This window comes from Sorex araneus, chromosome 2 (assembly GCF_027595985.1).
Source record: "Sorex araneus isolate mSorAra2 chromosome 2, mSorAra2.pri, whole genome shotgun sequence".
Lineage (NCBI taxonomy): Eukaryota > Metazoa > Chordata > Mammalia > Eulipotyphla > Soricidae > Sorex > Sorex araneus.
Genome location: NC_073303.1, coordinates 312,670,644 through 312,692,599, shown reverse-complemented (window position 1 = coordinate 312,692,599; position 21,956 = coordinate 312,670,644). Strand labels below are relative to the sequence as shown.

Below are 21,956 nucleotides of genomic sequence, written 5' to 3'. Positions count from 1 at the left end.
ATAATCCAATTTTAATTTCTGTTTTCTCTTGAACATCAGAGGTAGGTTATGTAAAATGTTCTGCTAAATTATATTCCATTTTAAAATTTAATTTATAATTTTATATCATTATTTTTAAGTGAAATATAATATAATATATTTATATATAACAGATTTAAATTTGATATCCCAAATAATACAAAATATTACTTTAAATATATATTTGAATACATTAAATTTATTAATATAATTAATAATTCATAAAATTAAATTTTTATGCACAGGATATATATTAATGTATTTAGTCATAACAACAAAGCTATTATATTCTTTATATAATGGCATGCTTAATATTCTTTTTCTGGAATTATTTTTTAATTTTCACTGTGAATTCATACAAACCCTCCTGGAACACGTTTTTGGTTCATAGCCCAACAAGTAATCTTTTCATTTTCCATTGAAAAGCATGTTACCTAGACTAACCTTTGAAAAACACTTTGCCTAGATTATTCTTCTGTATAACATTCCAATTATTATTTGATAGATCTGTGGATGGTTTCCAATTTGTTTCACAAATGTGCTGCTGATTAATAGTCATATCTGTTTAAAATATAACTAATAGCATGTAGCTGCTTGAGTGGAAACAATTTTGGGAATACTGATAACATTATGAAGAATTAATGCTGAGGAAATGAGCAATTTCAGGATAATAGTTTATATTCTAAGTATAAACTAAGGACTAGAGCAATAGCACAGCAGGTAGGGCATTTGCCTTGCATGCGGCCAACCCGGGTTCAAGTTTTTTGTCCCTCTTGGAGAGCCCAGCAAGCTACCGAGAGTATCCCGCCCGCACGGAAAAGCCTGGCAAGCTACCCCTTATGTGTTTGATATGCCAAAAGCAGTAACAACAAGTCTCAAAATGGAGACATTACTGGTGCCCACTCAAGCAAATCGATTAACAATGGATGAGAGTGCTACAGTGCATTCCAAGTATAAGTGAATCCTCAAAAATAGTTTTGGAATTTGTTTCATAGTTTAATGCAAACACACACAATGTTTAAAAAAACATGTAGGTATGTTAATTTACTAATATTTAATGACAAAAAATTTTACAGGAAAAAATCATGAAAAATTAAGTATGGTCAATATAGAAAGTAGAGTTATATACTTACTTTTTTCAAACATCAATATAAACTTAAATTATGAAATTACATGCTTTATAATATGATTCATTTTGTCTTATCCTTTTAAAGCATAATACATTTTTTATTATTATTTCATTATGTCTATTATATTACAATGCATCGTATTTATCGGCAGCACATATTTATATCAGATTTAATATATCTCAGGCTGGAGAGATAGCACAGCTGGTAGGTCATTTGCCTTGCATGTGGCCGACCCAGGTTCGATTCCTTTGTCCCTCTCAGAGAGCCCAGCAAGCTACTGAGGGTATCCCGCATGCAATGCAGAGCCTGGCAAGCTACCTGTGGTGTATTTCATATGCAAAAAAAAAAAAAACCCAGTAACAAGTCTTTTGATGGAGACGTTACTGGTGCCCGCTCGAGCAAATCTATGAGCAACAGAAATGCAGTGCAGCGCAGTTAATATATCTCTATCTATCAAACACAGTACATTGTGCTAAGATATATATTATTTTCCTAAAGTTAAGAAGTAACACTACTGAAATAAAAAATTTATATGAAAGCTTTAAAAATGCATTTTTTTTCGCTTTTTGGGTCACACCTGGCGATGCACAGGGGTTACTCCTGGTTCTGCACTCAGGAATCACTCCAGGGGACCATATGGGATGCTGGGGATTGAACCCGGGTCGGTCGCGTGCAAGGCAAACGCCCTACCCAACTGTGCTATTGCTCCAGATCCAAAAAATGCATTTTTCTTAAGAAAAATATTTTATTTAGAAAAGACTTAGGCTACTTCTACACCATGCTATCATAGGTATTGAAAATAAGTGTGGAGAGAGATCAAGCACAAGGTTACATTCTCTACATTATTTTAAGTAACTGCTCTATGGTGAGCAGCACTGCCAATGAGAGTATATAACTCAGCAGGAATTCGAGCGAGAACTCTGACTTCTAGAAAGCAACCACAGGTGGGAAAGATACAAAATCCTAGTAGTGCTGTACTCTTCCTCTCCCTCTTCCTCAGTTCCTCTATTCCAGTCGCTTCCCATATCAAACAGTCATAACGGCATTTCTCAACCCAATCTTGATATATGAAGCACTATATAAGTTTCTGGTGGTGCCTCTCAGGCTCTTGTTTCAGAATCAGTGCATCTGAACCCAACCTTTTCTGCCGTGGTCTGTGGGTTCTTGTCACTCAGTACTGATAGTACTGTCACTCAGAGTACTGAGAAGTCAAACTCTGCAAGATCTAGACAGAAGTATATTGCACTTGATCTTATTGTTCCTTTCTCCAACACTGTATAATAGAATACTTCAGCAACAGAAGAAGTCTACAGTTAAATATAAATATATGTTATTTATATTTACCTGTCACTGCAGTATGTTTTCTTGCTTCGAGGAAGCAAAGCCTCATAACAGCATTATTACGCTCACTGTCAATTTCAAAAGAGACGATTCCCAAGGTGGCCTTCTCTGTTTTAGAGTGGGTGGAACAGCTACTAAGTAGTGTTTGAGGTTCTGTATCTATGAAAAGGACAAGCAAGTGCCTTAACAAAACTATAAGCTTTCTAAAAAATATCTATTAAAAATACATCATAACTCCAATTATTCCATCAAGTCTCATAATGGGTTTCCAGTCAACATCGCTGAGTCTGATGCTTAAAAAAAATGTATTGAATTACCGTGAGTTAGTTACAAAGCTTTCATGTTTGAATTTTAGTCATACAATGATTGAACACCCGTCCCTCCACCAGTGCACATTTTCCATCACCAATGTCCCCAGTATGACCCCCAACCCATCCTTTCCCCTACCTCTATGGAAGACAATTTCCCCCATACTCTCTATTTTGGGCATTATGGTTTGCAATATGGATACTGAGAGGCTATCACATTTGCTCCTTTATCTACTTTCAGCATGCATCTCTCATGCCAACTGGCCTTCCAACCATCATTGACTTAGTGATCCCTTCTTTTTTCCAGCTGTCTATTTCCCCAGCTCAGAGCCTGCTGCTTTTAACTTCCTTAATCCCAACCTGAAATATTGTTTGGTTTCATTTTTGTTTTGCATATTTATTCATGCTCACTGTGATTTCCTTGATATGAGTTAATAGAAACTTCACTTATAGCCATTGGTTGCATCTTAAATATCCTCAGATATTCAATATAAATATGATACTAATATGGCATTTTCAGAAAATTAATATCAATAATTTAATAAGCATGATTTGCAATGCCTTTTAAAATGTATTTAAATTATCATTTAATGTAATATCTTATAAATTACCTTGAATTAAATATTCCTAATGGATATATTATACCTAATAAATTATACCTAATAACATCATCTCTAGCACATAGTAATAAGCAGGGGGTATTCTCTCAAAATTATAAAGAGTCTAAGGGCTGAAGTGATAATACAGTGGAGAGGACATTTGCCTTGCATGTGGCCAATATGGGTTTGGTCTCTGGCACCTCCAGCACACCATGACTGAGCCTGAGCACAGAGCCAGGAGCAGGCTCTCAGCACAACCATGTCTGGCCCGCAACAAAGAAACAGCAGCTGCTACTGAATCCATCTGGACCCGGGCTTTTGTTTTTTGGAAGACTTTTGATTGCAGTTTCAATTTCTTTGATATTAATAGGTCTATTCAGGTATTCTAGATCTTCTTGGCTCAACTTTGGGAGATTGTAGAAATACAGGAATTTATTTTTTAAAAAAGCAGCAAACAAAGACAGTTATAAGGCCCAGAAGGACAGAGAGAGAGAGATAAAGAGAGAGGAAGAGACAGAGAGAGAGAGAGGTGCCTGCCATAGTGACAGGCTGGGTAGATAGGGGGTGGGTGGAATAGGAGAAGGCAAGAGAGAAACTGGGACTGTTGGTGGTGAGAAAAGTACACTGGTGAAGGGGCAGGTATTGGAACATTATCTGACTGAAAACCAATCATTAACAACTTTGTAAATGTGTATATCACTGCAAAAAATAAAAATAAAACTAGAAACCAATAAATAAATAAAGTTTTAAAAAAGGGAATGGAGGGGCTGGAGTGATAGCACAGCGGGTAGGGCGTTTGCCTTGCACGCGGCCGACCCGGGTTCAATTCCCAGCATCCCATATGGCCCCTTAAGCACTGCCAGGGGTAATTCCTGAGTGCAGAGCCAGGAGTGACCCTTGTGCATCGCCAGGTGTGACCCAAAAAGCAAAAAAAAAAAAAAAAAAGGGAATTGAAATGTATTTTGCTTAAGTGTAAAATATTCATGTGCTATTTAAATTTCTATGAAATATGATATATTCTAGATTTTGTCCTCAGATGTCTTTAAAGCAAGACATAATTTAAGATTTCCAAGTGATATAAATATTATGTTAGCTGTAGATTGAGTTTAAACAGTATAATAAGTGAACATGAGTTACCATTTTTCTACTAAGTTTCACACAAAGGCAATTTGGCAGGGTTTATTGGTAAAAATCAAACTAGTTAAAAATGAGAATTCTACTCCCTGCTGACAGTAATTCAGAAATGCTGATGCAGTATAAAGAGAAGAAATGAAAAGGCATGACATGCAGAATTTGTTAAGCAAGTAAATCTCAAATTTCTTATCTGACAGTGCTTTCACTAATCTTTTCTGCTTATAACCTGTCACCTATAATTTAGAAACAAGCTTTATTTTTTACATGCATTAAACATTAAAATAACAAGCTGTACTCTGGTTTGACCCAAGCACAGAATTTTAGTTTCACATTTGCACTTACCCAATTTTGATTTTAGCAGTCTCTGGTAATTAGGGTGAAGGACATAGTGAGCATTTTCTGTGCTATTATTCCACAGAATGATTTCTCCATTGTAACTCCCTGTATGAAAATGGATAGAGTATATATTCCCAAGAAATTAGAAATATAACTAATATTGATGCAAATATTATTATCATAACACTTAATTTTTTAAATTTATTCTTTTATTGAATCACCATGTGGAAAGTTACAAAGCTTTCAGGTTGAAGTCCCAGTTATACAATGCTTGAACACCCATCCCATGACCAGTGCATATATTCCACCACCAAGAATCAAAGTATACCTCCCCTCACCCCCCACCTCCCCAGCCCCCCACCCCGCCTGTGTAACTGATAAATTTCACTTTACTTTCACTTTATTTTGATTACATTCAATATTTCAAGAAAAAAACCCTCACTATTATTATTTAGAGTTTTTCCCCCCCTAAAGTCGGACCTGCTGAAAAGGAAGCATCTGATAATTTATTTTCCATTGCTGAGAATGAAGAGATATGAGGTCAAGCGGCCTCATTAGCAGCCGCACAGTTTTGGATTCATGTATTTTAGTATTTTAGAAACTAAGTCCAGAGAAATATCTGCCAGAAATTTCATCATTGCAAGCTTGTACCTCTCAGCTACTTTATACTCCATGTATGAGTGCAGTCTTTCTATGTCTGTCTCTTTCTTTCTGACTCATTTCACTCAACATGACACTCTTCATGTCGATCCACTTATATGCAAATTTCATGACTTCATGTTTTATGACAGTTACATAGTATTCCATTGTGCAGATGTACCAGAGTTTCTTTAACCAGTCATCTGTTTTTGGGTACTCCGGTTTTTTCCAGATTGTGGCTATTGTAAACAGTGCTGAAATGAACATAGAAATGCAGATGTCATTTCTACTATACCTTTTTGCCTCTCTGGGATATATTCCCAGGAGTGGTATTGCTGGGTCAAGTGGAAGCTCAATTCCTAATTTTTTGAGAATCTTCCATATTGTTTTCCAAAAGGGCTGAATGAGTTGGCATTCCCACCAGCAGTGAAGGAGAGTCACTTTCTCCCCACATCCATGCCAACACCAGTTGCTTTTGTTTTTTGGGATGTGGGCCAGTCTCTGTGATATGAGATGATATCTCATTGTTGTTTTGATCTGCATGTCCCTGATGATTAGTGAAGTTGAGCATTTTCTCATGTGCCTCTCAGCCATTCGGATTTCTTCTTTGGGGAAGTTTCTGTTCATTTCATCACCCCATTTTTTGATCGAGTTGATAGTTTTCTTCTTGTGGAGTTCAACCGGTGAATTGTATATCCTTGATATCAACCCTTTATCAGATGGGTACTGCGTAAATATACTTTCCCATTATGTAGATTGTCTTTGTACTTTGGTCACTGTTTCTTTTCAGGTGCAGAAGCTTCTTAGTTTGAGATAGTCCCATTTATTTATCTCTGTTTTCACTTGCTTGACCAGTGGCGTGTCAGCTTTGAAGATACCATTGGCTACAATGTCGTGGAGGGTTCTGCCGATCTTGTTGTCAATGTACCTTAGGGATTCTGGTCTGATGTTGAGGTCTTTAATCCATTTTGATCTGACTTTTGTACATGGTGATAGATGGAGGTCTAAGCCAAGTTTTGTGCATGTAGCTGTCCAGTTTTGCCAGCACAGTTTGTTAAACATGCTTTCCTTGCACCACTTCACATTTCTTGCTTCCTTATCAAAGATTAGATGATCATATATTTGGGGGGTTGTGTCAGAATATTCAACCCTGTTTCATTGGTCTGCAGCTCTGCCTTTGTTCCAGTACCATGCTGTTTTAATTGCTACAGCTTTGTAGTAGAGTTGGAAGTTGATTCCTCCATTTTTCCCCCCAAGAATTGCTTTAGCTATTCGTGGGGGCTTATTGTTTCATATGAATTTCAGGAGCACTTGCTCCATTTCTTTGAAGAATGTCAATGGTATCCCTATACCTATAGGAATTGCATTGAATTTGTACAATGCTTTGGGAAGTATTGCCATTTTGACAATATTAATTCTTCCAATCCATGAGCAGGGGATACCTTTCCATTTCTTCGTGTCCTCTTTTATTTCCTGAAGTAGCATTTTGTAGTTTTCATTATACAAGTCCTTTACCTCCTTAGTTAAGCTGATTCCAAGGTACTTGATTTTTTGCGGCACAATTGTGAACGGGATTGCTTTTATCACATCGCTTTCTTCTCTCTCATTATTTGCATATAGGAAAGCCATGGACTTTTGGGTATTGATTTTATAGCCTGCAACTTTACTATACGAGTCTATTGTTTCTAGGAGTTTCTTTGTAGAGGATTTAGGGTTCTCTAAGTATAGTATCATATCATCTGCGAATAATTAGAGCTTGATTTTTTCCTTTCCTACCTGAATGCCCTTAATATCTTTTTCTTGCCTAATCGTTATTGAAAGTACTTCCAGTACTATATTGAGCAGAAGTGGAGAGAGTGGGCATCCTTGTCTCATCCCTGTTCTTAGAAGGAAGGCTCTTAGTTTTTCCCCATTGAGGATGATGCTTGCCGTAGGCTTGTGATAAATGGCTTTTACTGTATTGAGGAAGGGCCCCTTCTATACCTATTTTGTCAAGAGTTTTCATCATAAATGGGTGCTGGATCTTGTCAAATGCTTTCTCTGCATCTATTGATATGACTATATAATTTTTATCTATTCTTTTGTTGATATGATGGATTATATTGATTGATTTCCGAATGTTAAACCACCCTTGCATCCCCGAAATGAATCCCACTTGGTCATGGTGTATGATCTTTTTGAATTCTATTTACTAATATTTTGTCGAGGATCTTCGCATCTGTGTTCATCAGGGATATTGGCCTGTAGTTTTCTTTTTTTGTGGTGTCTTTGCTTCTGGTATTAAGGAGATATGAGCCTCATAGAAACTGTTTGGGAGGGTTTCTGTTTTTTTAATTTCCTGGAAAAGCTTGAGTAGAACTGGCAATAGGTCCTCTATAAATGTTTGGAAGAATTCGCTAGTGAATTAATCTGGATCAGGGCTTTTGTTTTTAGGAAGACTTTTGATTACCATTTCAATTTCCTTGATATTAATAGGACTACTCAGGTACTCCAGGTCTTCTTGGTTCATCCTTGGGAGATTATAGGAATCCAGGAATTTATCCATTTCTTCTAGGTTCTCTTGTTTCATGGCATACAGCTTTTCAAAGTAGTCTCTGATGATCTTTTGAATTTTTTTCGTTTCTGTTGAAATGTCCCCCTTTTCATTTCTGATTCAGCTTATAAGGGTTCTCTCTCTCTTTCTTTGTGAGTCTTGCTTGTGGTTTATCAATTTTGTTTATTTTCTCAAAGAAACAGCTTTTGGTTTCATTGATCTTTCGGATTGTCTTTTGGTTTTCCATTTCATTGATTTCTGCTCTAAGTTTTATTATCTTTTTTATTCAGCCTGGTTTGGGCTCCTTTTGTTGGTTCTTTTCTAAAATCTTAGGCTGTGAAGTCAAGTTATTTATGTGGGCCCTTTCTTCCTTCCTGAGATATTCTTGCAAAGCTATAAATTTTCCCCTTAATACGGCTTTAGCTGTGTCCCACAGGTTCTGGTACCTCATATCTTCATTTTCATTTGTTTCCAGGTACCTTTTGATTTCTTCCTTGATTTCCTTCCTGACCTACTCATTGTTCAATATCGAACCGTTTAATTTCCAGGTGCTTGATTTGGTTTTCTGCATCTGTCCATGATTAACTTCTATCTTCAGTACATCATGGTCTGAAAAGATAGCTGGTACAATGTCTATCTTGTTGATTCTGTTGAGGTATGTTGTGTGGCCCAGCACATGGTCTATTCTGGAAAATGTTCCATGTGCACTGGAAAAGAATGTGTATTCCCTTTTGGGGGGATATAATGCCCTGTATAGATCTATTAGCCCTCTCTCTTCTATTTCTTCCTTCAAAGCCAGTATTTCCTTGGTGAGTTTTAATCTTCTTGATCTGTCCAGAGGTGATAGGGCAGTGTTGAAGTCTCCAATTGCTATTGTGTTGCTCACAATATCCTTCTTAAGGTCTGTTAGCAGCTGTTGTATGCATTTAGCTGGTCCCTCATTGGGTGCGTACACGTTTAGGAGTGTGAATTTGTCCTGCTGTATATATCCCTTGATTAATAAAAAATGGACTTCACTATCCCTTCTAATCTTTTTCAACCTGAAGTCTATGTTGTCGATACTAGTAAAGTCACCCCAGCTTTTTTTAGGGAATTTGTTTGCTTGCAGGATTGTTTTCCATCCTTTGACTTTGAGTCTGTGTTTGTTCTGGCTATTCAGATGTGTTTCTTTCAGGCAGTAGAATGTTGGGTACAGTCTCTGAATCCATTTTGCCAGTCTGTGTCTTTTAATTGGTGAATTAAAACCATTTAAATTGAGAGAGATTATTGTCATGGGGTTTTGTGCCATCTTTCTGTAAGGGTTTGTTGTGCTTGTAGGGGTTTTTCTTGTCTTACAGTAGCCCCTTTAGTCCTTATTTTAGGTTTGATTTAGAGTCTATGAAGTTCCTGAGTTGTTGTTTATCCGCAAAATAGTGTATCATTCCTTTGAGTTTGAATGAGAGTTTGGCCGGATAAAGTATTCTTGGTGAAGCATTCATTTCATTGAGTTTTTTTACTATATTCCACCACTGCCTTGGGCTCTAAGGGTTTCCTCCGATAGGTCTGCTGTGAGTCTAAGGGGTGCTCCTTTGAATGTGATTTCGAAGACGACCTTGCTGCTTGCAGTATTGTGTCTCTATCCATTACATCCATCATCCTAACTATGATATGTCTTGGGGTTTTTCTGTTAGGGTCTCTTTTAGCTGGCACCCTTCTGGCTCCTTGAATCTGGATGTCTGTATTCTCCAGTTCTGAGAACTTTTCAGCAATGATTTTTTTTGACTGTGGCTTTTTCATTGCGGTTTGTTCCCTGGCCTTCTGGTACTCCGATTATTATAATGTTGCTCTTGAAATCATCCCCTGGGACTCTGATTCTCCCTAGAGGTATTGTGAGGTCTCTCCCCATTGATTGTTGTTGCCTGTAGGCTGCCTGCAGCTCATCTTCAAGCTCACTAATTCTGTCTTCTGCTGTAGCCATTCTATTGTTGAGGGCACCCACTGAGTTTTTTTAATTCATCTACCGAATCCTTTATTTGTGACATTTCCTTTTGTAGTTTTTTTCATTTCTGCTCTCATTTCTTCCTGTAATTTCTTGGCTGTCTATTGTATTGTTTCTGTCAGGTCATCCTTTAACTTGTCAATCTTTCCATTGAGTTCATTGAACAGATTCAGGATTTCACCTCTGAATTTTTTTTCCAAGAGCTCAAGCTTGTAGGAAATGTCTATTGAGGCATCTGGACTCCTTTCATCATCCACTCATTGTGGCGGGGATTTGCACTGTTTCTTCATATTGTTGTGGTATCCAAGAGAGACCTTCTTGGAATTCGGTAGCAACCTATTTGCGAACTATTTTTTGGGACAGCTAAGATGATACTCAGGGAAATAGGTGATGAACATAGAGATATACCGAATAATTGCTTGGTATTTTGAAAATATGTGCGGCTCAGAAGGAGGCCACGCCCACTTTGTTAAGGCCCCACTCACTTTCCTTGAGGCCTCGACCACTACTGCAATGTAACAGGGTGACCTCAGGAGGGAGCAAATAGGCGTGGCGGCGCTGGAGGGTGGCGAGAGGCTAGATGGGCGGTGCTCAGGCAGGGTGGGAGTCAGGGTCCGAAATGAGGTGGCGCGGGGGTTGGGGGGAAGGTGTAGGCGCAGAGGAGATGGCACCTGTTTCAGTCCACTAACCTGCAAGAGGGAGCGAACCAGCGTGGTGGCACTGGAGGGTGGTGAGGGGCCAGATGAGCAGTGCTCACTATCTTAACACTTTATATGAAATTAGCCTTTATTAGGAACTTTGTAATTGTTGGTATACAGATAAATAACAATAGTTTTATTGATATTTAGAACTTACAGTTCTCACAATAAAACAGTGTATTAAATATGATGGATATTATTTTATATTTGTAGGTTATAAGGGTTACTAACAAGGGTTTTGCTATCAAATAACTTGAGTTTGATTCATGGGACTGCCACCTACTAGCTATATAATTTGTTCAAGATATTTAACTCCACTTGATGCCACAATTCCTCATCTATAAAACTGGATTAATAATTGCATTTAATTTATAATGTGACAAATGCAAAGTACTGATAATATCATAAGCATTAAGAGTATATTATAAGTACTAAGATTATAAGCAGTATTATCATTATTATACTTCTCATTATTGAATAAGGACAAGCAAATTAAAGTTGTTTTCTTTGGTTAAATCCCTTTCTGTGTGTGAGTGTGTGGGTATGTACATGGGTATTCTTTTTATTTCCTCCCTGGTGTATGTTTTATTAAATATTCTTTCCTACACTTATAAAATACTCCCACAGAAATTTTATCATATAATTCCTCACAAGCACATAAAGGTGGTGAGGCTAAGTCTTCCAAGCGTGTGAGTCCAGCTTATTCAGGGCAGGGCTATACAAAGTAGAGTGCCATTTAAATAACCTGAGAGAAGAGCTGAATTGAAATAGGATATATAAATTGTTTCCTCTTAGAATTTGGGAAGAGATGTATAAATACTGAATTCTGTTTAGTCTAAAAAGAACAAGTTGCACACTTACAAAGAAAATAGATCAACAAAAAAATGTGTATTCCAATTATTCTTGGTAGTATTCATCAATTATCATGATTTAAAGTGCTTTATTTGCAACTACTTGACAAAATATTTTCACATAGATGTGATGGAATGAAAATCAATGATGAGATTAAGACTTCACCAATTGCTATAGTATTTTAAGACACCTTCCAACAACCAGAGTCTCAGACTTACAGTTTTTTTTAGCTGTATCACATCTCAGCATGTGATACCACCTGCATGGGTAAGCTTTCAGCACTTGTAAAGCAAGGTTTCCTACATATTGTGCCAATGGAAAGACAACCAGGTACATCCTGAAAGCAGTATATTGCTAAGTGTAGATAGATCAGCAAACCAAATACTGTAGATATCTTGCTTCTTCTCAGTGATTTTTCATTTCTCTTACTTGATGACTTGGCAGGGGTCAATACAAATGTTAGACTGTGAAAACATAAGGTTCCTAGTTTTATGGTGCTATTTGTCTTTGCATTTTTTTTGGTTACAAATAATACTACATTTTCTGACTTTTTTTTATGTCAAAACATGCCTATCAACCTTTTGAAAATTTACTTTTAGAGATATTTCAAGAAGCCAGTCTCCAATCAATATTACTTTAGCTTAATTATGTCAAGGGTTAGTATATTTTCCATTATGAAGCACCTGTTTGTGATCATAGAATGATCACACTCATTTGCAAGATATAAAGAAACATAGTAGGAGAAAATACCCAAAGACATAGAAACAAAGGCCAGGAGGTATTGTTCTTAAGAGAAAATATGTGAAAATTAGGGGAGGGAGGTTAGGTCAGAGAAGGAACCACTATGACAATGATAGTGAGAAGTGATCACTCTGGACAATAATTGGGTGCTAAGAGGAGATAAAATGACATGTATGATACCCTTTCAGTAACAGTATTGCAAACCACAGTGCCTAAAAGATAAAAAGAAAAAAGAAAAGTGTCTGCCATAGAGGTAGGCTGGTGAATGAATGGGGAATTTGTAGAAGCAAGTTGACACTGGTGAAGGAATTATTGTTCAAACATTGTAAAACTGAAACTTGACCATAACAATTTTATATCTCATGGTGGCTTAATAAATTTAAAGACAAACTAAAGAAGAAATAAAAACTTCCATTAAAAAGTGATTAAGGCAGTGTGGGGTGGGGGGAGACAGGACTGGGGAGGGGGGAGAGGGATGTTGGGTTTACTTTTGGTAGAGAATGGGCACTGGTGAAGGGATGGGTTATCAAACTTTGTAAGGGAGAAACATGAGCACAAAAATGTATAAATCTGTAACTGTACCCTCACGTTGACTCACTAATTAAAAATAAACTATTAAATTAAAAAAAGACATATTAATATAATACCTGAGGGTCCTTTCTAGAGAAGGCCCAAAGGTCAGTTCTGAAAACTCAACTTCCTTTAAAATGTATGGCACTTGAATAGCTCGTGACTGGGGATTAATGTTTCCCTACACAGTAAAAAACGCTGGTTACATCTAAGTAAGTATGCAATTTATTTTATTGTACCAATGCTATTTTTTCAGTTGATAATTATACTATACTTGCATAAGGTTCAAATTAGGAGATGAGCATAATGGGCTAAATACTGACCTTTAAAATGCATGTCCGTTTACCCAAATTAGATTGAAATGCTCAGGTTATACTAAAAGGGGCCCCCATTTCCACCCTGTTCCCATTTCCATTCATTGCCCTATTTAACTAGTCAGGTGGGGCATAGGTAAAATAGACCCGCTTAAAAATATATATATTTCTCTCCATATCTGCAACTAGTAGAAATAAAATTTTTATATATTTTAAAAAAAAGTGATTAAGAAAAAAAGGAAAACTTAAATCACTTATTGTAAAGAAAAGGTTCAGTTAACCTGTAGCAAGAGTTTGAGGAGGTAAAAACGCAGCACATAAGATGTCATCCTGGTGTTGTATTTTTCCTCTCCATTCGTCAGGCTGTATAAAATGTTGATTGTAGTTCTGAGGTCGAAACACAGTAATAGTCCTAGTAAAATGGATAGAAAATCTAGCTCTCACTCTAAAATAATAAAGATATTGAGTAATTATTATCTACTTAAATGGTATGATTGAGATATCTAAAACTGTATAATCTCCTAATTTTTTCCCTAAATGTTCCTCCACTTTGAAGATTCTTTTGTATTTTCTCACTGAATAATCTCATAAGTTATGAAAATGTGGTATTAGAAGGTTCATTATCCTTTCACAATCATTTCCACCAAACATGTATGTATTTATCAGATTAATTATCCATCACCAATACACTAAAGCAATTGGGCACCACTGAACCAATAAAAGTTGTATGACTTTTAACATAAAAAGGAATATGTTAACAATTTTTTAATTTTAAGTTAAAAGTTTATTTCCTTTAGAGCTTCCATAACATCTAGCATATTAACACTTCCTAAAGCAGTTCGCAAACTTACTTGACCATAGTTCTTCCTCACTAGGCATTTTGGATAACTATCATTTGTGGAATGCTGAAAAATACTGCTTAAAAGGAATTGAACATAAAACATATATTTTTGAAAAAAATTTTAAATAAGATATTTGTGTCTTGGAGAACTGTTGGCCAATCTGAGGACAGGTCAGAATGGACAAAACATGAAATGCGTGTGTCTGTTGGGAAAAGAAGAAATATAAAACTTAGCTTCTGCCCAGATAAGATCCAGAGCTGCAGCACGAGAAACGGACCCTCTGCTCCTAAAGACTATGATCAAGAGGTCTTCTAACCCATTTTGGCACCCAGAGCAGCTTCTTGCAGAAACGCATCTAGACTGTGAAACGAGCTACAACCTTGTGCCGCCCAGGGAGGGACTTTCCCTCTCTGCCCTGTTTTTTTGAGCAGAAAATGGTGGCGGCGGCAGCATCCACATGGCGAGAGCCACCTTCTAAGACCCCCAACCCAGAGGTAGGACTTTTTAGTGTCGTAGCCTATAGGTGGTCCTGGGAGGGGGGGCATTACCGGCATGCCTTCTGACCAGGTAAGACCCAGAGCTGCGGCTCGAAAAACGGAGCCTCTGCTCCTAAAGACTATGATCAAGATGCACGAACTCAGAGCAATGAACTCTCAGCAATGAAAAGAAATTATTGAATGATGCCTTTTCAGCAGGCCTGATTGTTAGGGGAAAATTTTGAACTATAATAGTGAGTTCTCTGTTGAAATATTGAATGTATTCAAAGTATAGAGAGAATAAATTAAAGATCATTAGCTACTTAGGTGGGGGGTAGGCGGGAGGGGGGTATATTGGGTTTCTTGGTGGTGGAACATGTGCACTGGTGAAGGGATGGGGGTTTAATCAGTGACTGAGACTTAAACCTGAAAGCTTTGTAACTTTTTTCACGGTGATTCAATAAAATAAAAACTTAAAATATATATATATACATATATATATAACTTAAATTTGGAGGATTCAAATTCGGGTACAGTGAGCTTCCTTTTGATTTAAGTTCTGGTTCAAATATGACTGTGTGCATTCTAAAGTCACACATATCTCAAAGGAACATTTGAAACCCCAAGATTGATAGTTTTCCCCTATTTTCTCTTCACTTTCCTGAAATTTTGCTTCTATGTTCTTAATTGTGAAGACCTCCTAACTGTCCTAACAACCTCAACCTCTGATGGATGTTACTTTCTTTTCTTTAAAACCCCTGTTCTTAAATATAGCCTGTTTTTCCTTGTTTATTTTTTCTTCAATTATTCTGTATCTCCCATTGTTCTCTCTCTCCTTTTAAAAAATATAACTATTTCCTTTTGGTATGCTTCCATTTCTTCTGCTCAATTTTTAAAACCTCATTCAAGGTTTCTATAGAACCAAATAAATTTCAGTCAAACTAGAAGCGTCTTAATTCCTAAGGTTTTCCATTGTTGAGTAATTTTAGCTTGTGATTAGTCATTTCATATAATGTTTCCATACATGATATTCTATTCTATATATGCATTTGTTCTTACACAGAAATATTCACATATAAACACTCTCATTCTTTATGATCTATTTTATTCAGTTAGGCTTCCTTAACAAATGAAGTTAAAAGAAATATTTCCCTCTGACTTTTTCCAATATTCACATTTTTAATGTATGAGTACTGCTGTTTATTCAGCTACAGATAAAACTGAATAAAGTGGACATGAATGCCAAATTATTTTTAATTTTTTATTGATTATATGTGAGATAAACCATTACAAAGCTGTTCATGATTAGATTTGTCATGCAATGATCTAACAACCATGCCTACACCAGTGTACATTTCCAATCACCAATGTTGCCTGGTTCCCACCCCCACACACACATCATCTCCCAATACCCCATACCCGACCCCCAGCCTGCCTCTATGGCAGGCACTTTCATCTCTCTCTATCTCTCTCTTTCTCTCTTTTTTTCCCTCTATCTCTCCTCTCCTTCTTTTGTGCATTATGGCTTGCAAAATAGGTACTAAGAGGTCACTGTGTTTGTTCAGGACGTGCAGTATTTTTATTAGAAAGGTAAGACTGGGGTAGCTTTGTAACTGAGTGTGAGGTTTGGGGTGAGGAAGCGAAGTGCCAAGTCTTCCAAAAGTACAGGGAAGTTGGGGGAGGTAGCCACCATGACTCCTAGAAAGCCTAGAGATTTCAATCACAAAATTGCATATCAAATTTTTAACAGGTTAATACCTTCATGAGATCTATCCTGAGAGGGTGGAGTCTGGCTGAGGGCATGGCAGTGACTTTGGATTGTGGGAACAAGTGACTGCCAGGGGTTCTACTTGGACAGACACCAGACTAACCAGCCTCCCCCGCCTTTGATTTATCCTGGTCTGTTCAGCCTTACAGGGGTTCAATATCAACTGCGGCTTTTGATCTCTTTCTAGATTTATTTATGAGTCTCTGAAGTCAGGCTGAAAAATGAGCTTGTATTATCACTGTCACTGTCATCCCACTGCTCATCAATTTGCTAGAGTGGGCACCAGTATCGTCTCCATTGTGAGCTTGTTACTGGTATTGGCATATCGAATATGCCATAGGTAGTTTGCCAGCCTTTGCCGGGTGGGTGGATATTCTCTGTAGCTTGATGGGCTCTCCGAGAGGGACAGAGGAATCGAACCCCAGTTGGCTGCATGCAAGGCAATGCCCTACCCGCTGTGCTATCCAGATTTGTGGATGTGACTGTCATATACCTAACTTTTGACATTTTAATTTCTTGGGAAATTTGGTCCCAAGTTGTTGGGATCTGGCCAGAGACACAGCAGCAATTTGGAGGGTATCAGGAGGCCTGAAGGCATCATCAGGCCACTGACACACTCACTCTACAGGTACGGATTAAGCAATTGGTTGCACTGCACCTACAATATTCACATTTTACTTAAATAAATATATGTATGGTATCTATGCCACTGAAACCTTTACTTATTCTGTAATTTCATAACAAGTATTGTCGTACCTTTATTATGTTGGATATGTATTTATCAAGACAATGATTTAAGAAAATATTTTTGCTAGTGTCTAAAGATTCTCCTTTGACTATGTTATCCCTACCTTACTTTAATTTTCTTTATTGCAAATGTTGTTATATGACTTGGTGCTCTCTATTATTTTGTTTTCTGCTTCTTTAATAGTAAACAGGGTTTTAGAAGAACAAAGTTTTGATCCTTGTATATTAGAAGAGTCCAGAATAGTTCCTAGTACACAATAGTTATCTAATAAATGTTTGCTGGAAAATATTAAATATCCATTTTTAATCAATAATATCAACATTTAAATATAATATATTAATACTTATTTGCAACCAAAACTACAAATAAGTTCATTGCAAATCTAAGATTGTGGTGAATACTGGACTATCTGTACATTGATTTTCTCTAAGAAAATAATTGGTTGGCCCTAAAACCTTGCAGACACATGTAGGGAAATCAGGGGAACCCATCTTTCTGCCCTGCACCATTGAAGCCTGTAACTGCCCCTCCCCACCCTGAAATCTCACACAGCTACACACCAGAAAGCCTTAGGACCTCATTCTTCTACCCTGCACTGTAAGACCCCACCTCCAGGTCAGTTATTGGTCCTAGCTTGTGTATGTCCTCTAAACTCCAGACAGTGCAGAACCTAGCATCTCTGCTCAAAAAATTACCAAATACATTTCTTATATTGTGGGGAGGAGTATTGGGTGAGGCATTCTGATTTCACAGAGAGTATACAGTCTTAAATCTCAGTTAACTTAAGTCAGTAACTGGCTGACTTAAGTCAGTAACTGGCTGACAACTATCAGGGCATATTCAAACACTAAATAGCCTGAATAACAGATGTAATATTAGTATCTGTCTGGTATAAACAACTCAACAGATCATTTCTCAAGTAAATAGAAACCCAAATCCATACCGCTAACATCCAAAAATCTCAAAATGCAATCGGAAAACGAAGGAAGTCAGGTGCATTCACAAATAGACACAGAAATCCAGGCAAGTCCACAAACACATCGAAATACTTGAACCTGGTTGATGAAGACCTAAAGTCAACATCCACTGTACAGGCTACAGAAATCAAGCAAGCATTTAACAGAAAAATCAAGACATCACTTGATGAGAAATTCAGCCAATTCAGAAAACAACTTTTTTTTTTTGAGGATGGGAGATTTCATACAAATGGAATTGAAGCAGCTAAAGAACATAATAGCAAGTCCGTATAGAGAAACTTGAAGAGAAAAATGCAGGCCAGCATTGAAACAAAAGTTAAAAAAGCAGAAAGAGACAAAGAATAGAGGAAATGCAAGGTAATGCAATGACCAAAGACAAGATGAATAATCTCCCAATTTTAGGAATACTGGAGAGTAATGTACAAGGGAAAGTGGAAGAATGAGTGGTGGGAGAGATAATGGCTCAGACCGTCCCCACTTTCAGAGGGAGGCAGCTGTACTAATCCAAGAGGTTAAAAGAGTATCAACGAAAACTTCAAGAAGAACAAGACACGGAGTAATCAAAATAGTGGAAACCATGCTTCTTAACATGCTTCTTAAATCAGGAAAAGAAAAAAATTTTAAATATATGGGAAGTAACATTATAAATCTATTATGATTCTAAACAGATCTCCCATATGATATCAAACAGGCAAGAAAAGAGTAGAATTACATAATCAAACTACTCACTGAAAGAAAATTTCAACCTTGAGTCCACTATCCCACAGAGCTTTTATTTAGATTGGAATGAGAGATAAAAACATTCTCAGAATAACAAGAGCTGGCAACATTTGTGATAACAAAGCCAGCCCTGAATGAATTGCTGAAAACCTTCTTACATAAACAAATAGACAATTGTAGAATCCAAAACCTAACAAAGTAAAATGGCAACATAGCTCTTTAAATTAATTATATCCCTGAACATAAATGGACTGAAGTATCACATAAAAAAACAGAGTGGTGGAATGGATTAGGAAATAAAAATCTATGTATTTTCTACTTATATGAAACACATCTAAAATTACAGGACAGACACAGACTCATAGAAGAAGGATGTAAAACAGTTACACATGCCAATAAGGTGGGACTGGTCTGGGGTGCGGGGAAGGGTTGGAGCTGGGGACATCCATACTTATCAGACTAAATAACATTCAACATAAGGAAATTTGAGTTAGGGATGGACACAAATTATTGGTTAATGGAACAATAGATCAAGAAGTCACTGTCACTGTCACTGTCATCCCGTTGCTCATCAATTTGTTCAAGCGGGCACCAATAATGTCTCTCATTGTGAGACTTATTGTTACTGTTTTTGGCATATCAAATACACCATGGGTAGCTTGCCAGGCTCTGCTGTGCAGGTGCGATACTCTGGGTTGCTTGCCAGGCACTCCGAGAGGGGCAGAGGAATGGGTTGGCCTTACTAAATTTAATTAACAGATATAAACCAAATTGTAGAAGCCTCAAAGTTTATAAAACTTCTGCTCACAAACCTAAAGAAACACATGGATGGGAACACAATAGCAGTGAAGAACCTCAACATTCCATTGTCACCATTTGATAGATAAAATAGACATAATGCCAGTAAAAACATAGAGCACTAAATGAGGAACTAGAAAAGCTTTGGTCTCTGAGAAAGAGATCAAAAAGAATCTATCCTGAATATTTCGAATTTTTGAATATTTTGAATAAAATAGTGTCCAAGAACAACACATATCTAGGAATCAATTTAGCAAAAGTGGTGGTAGATCTATACCATGAAAACTTAAAAACACCTATAGATATAAAATATCAGGAAATGGAACTAATGATATATACAGGGCCCTTCAACCTAAAAAATCCAAGTATGCATTCTTTAGTGCACAAAGAATATTCTCCAGGATAGATCATATATTTGGGCATAATATAAACCTACATAAATTTATAAACATAAATGTAAGATAACATTGGTTTGTCCTTTCTGCCTTGCCACAGGGAGCTTAAGTTAATTGGGTTGCACCCATTTACATTGCTCCTGAGGCACCCCCATTCCTCTGTGTTTATCTCTTTCTTTGTGCTCTGCTTCCCCAACTGGTCAATCACATTTACCTCCTAATCAGACTCTGTTAACTTGTAAATATTGCTTTTCTCTTCTCTTTATGTCCTTTCATAGTTAATTCAGAGTGGTGTCCTTTTTGTATAGACTCAGGAAGACAGTTAATTCTATGCTTTTGTAACTTGGTTGTTAATTGACTCTGAATAATATTCACTCCTGGGCATCTGTTCTCTCACCTTAAGCCTTAGTTGCCCTTACTTCCTAGACTCCAAAAGAAGGGTCCCAAAGAGAGATTGGATGGACCCAGAGCAAGCTGTGAGCTACCTGGCATCAAAATGGGCCTTGTCAAAGCGCCATAATACTTAACTATAACATTAAGAGCATGGTCATGGACAAATTCTGTCATGATCCTAAAAGTAACAATTAGATTAGGACCCTGCTAGGGTTAGAAAAGATTAATCTGGCCTGAGCACTGTAGTCTGAGATCTATAGCGAGATGTCCCCAGGAGAGTCATCCTATAAGCTTAATGTATCTCTTACTGTGTCCATACAAAATAACTAATATTATTAAGGAGTAAAATTAAGATGACCGTTTAAATGATTGTTGGACTAAGGAAAGGGAAAAAAACCCTCGGTGGTATTTTGCCTGATCTCCTGGCTGCAGGTGATCAGGAAGAGCTTTGATATGTTGGTTGTGCTGGAAAATTTGGAAAGACTAGGGAGAGACCAAGGTGGTGTGAGTCAGAGCGTGGAGACGAGTGAGGGAGAAAGGAGGAGTCGGGAATGAGGGACTTAGTGAGATTGGAACAAGCTAGTGGGGAGAATGGAACAAATGGCAACTGATCACCAACCAGCCTGGCCTTCGTTTCCTCCTTTGTCAGCCCATGGCATCAGCCATCCTTGGGTGAGGAAGCGGTGCGAGATCACCAAATGCAGGCGGCAAGAGAGAGCCATGGGATTCCTAGTCGTTTGGTGATTATACACATAAAGATCATAGTAAACGTCTTCTCAGATGACAATACCACAAAGATAGAAATAATCATAAAGAGATGTGGAAAAGCTCTTGCACCTAGAATCTGAACAGCATGCTACTAAATAACAGCTGGATCAAAGAGGAAATTAAGGAAGAGATCAAAATAATTTCTTGATGCACCGACAATAAAACAAGGTATCAAAATCTATGAGCCACATCAAAAGTTATACTTAAAGGGAAATCCATAGCACTACAGCCCTACATTAAGAAGAGGGATAAACTGAGCAATGGAAACACACATCTCAAACATTTGAAGGACCAACGATAAATGATTCCAAAGGCTAATTGAGTTAAGAAACTAATGAAAACCAGAGCACACATTAACAGGATAGAAATCAATAAAGCAATACAAAAAAATCAAAGAAACCCAAGAAACTAGTTGTTCAAATAAATTAATAAGATTTAAAATTTCATTGGCTAAATTCACACACAAAAAGAGAAATTATTCAAATAATTAGGATCAGAAAAAAAAGGGGAAAAATGACAACAGAGCCCTTGGAAATCCAAGACAATGAGAGCTTATTATGAACAACTCTACTTTGTTAAGTTGGAAAGCCTAGAAGAAATGGACATATTCTTAAAAACATGTAATGTCCCAAAACTGAATTAAGAGGAAATAGAAAGCCTGAGTCATAAGCAATCAAGAAAGGAGATAGAAACATTAAAATTAACAGCTGTAATATTTCAATTAACAATCATAAGCAAAGAAATTGAAACATTAAGAATCTCAAAAACAGGGGCTGGAGAGATAGCACAGTGGATAGGGCGTTTGCCTTGCATGAGACTGACCCGGGTTCAATTCCCAGCATCTCATATGGTCCCCTGAGCACCGCCAGGAGTAATTTCT

The 21,956-nt window shown here is 37.2% G+C and overlaps 1 protein-coding gene across 1 annotated transcript in view; it reads right to left on the bottom strand.

The window, feature by feature from the left end:
* WDR49 (WD repeat domain 49) overlaps nucleotides 1–21,956 on the bottom strand; it is a gene marked incomplete at its 3' end in the record, with an annotated part of 203,853 nt that overhangs the window by 64,845 nt on the left and 117,052 nt on the right. Inside the window, exons 11-13 of the mRNA XM_055128340.1 lie at nucleotides 13,473–13,603; nucleotides 4,873–4,971; nucleotides 2,493–2,648 (exon numbers count right to left, since the gene is read on the bottom strand). Of these exons, the coding sequence (XP_054984315.1) occupies nucleotides 2,493–2,648; nucleotides 4,873–4,971; nucleotides 13,473–13,603 (386 nt within the window). The remainder of the gene's footprint in view (nucleotides 1–2,492; nucleotides 2,649–4,872; nucleotides 4,972–13,472; nucleotides 13,604–21,956) is intronic.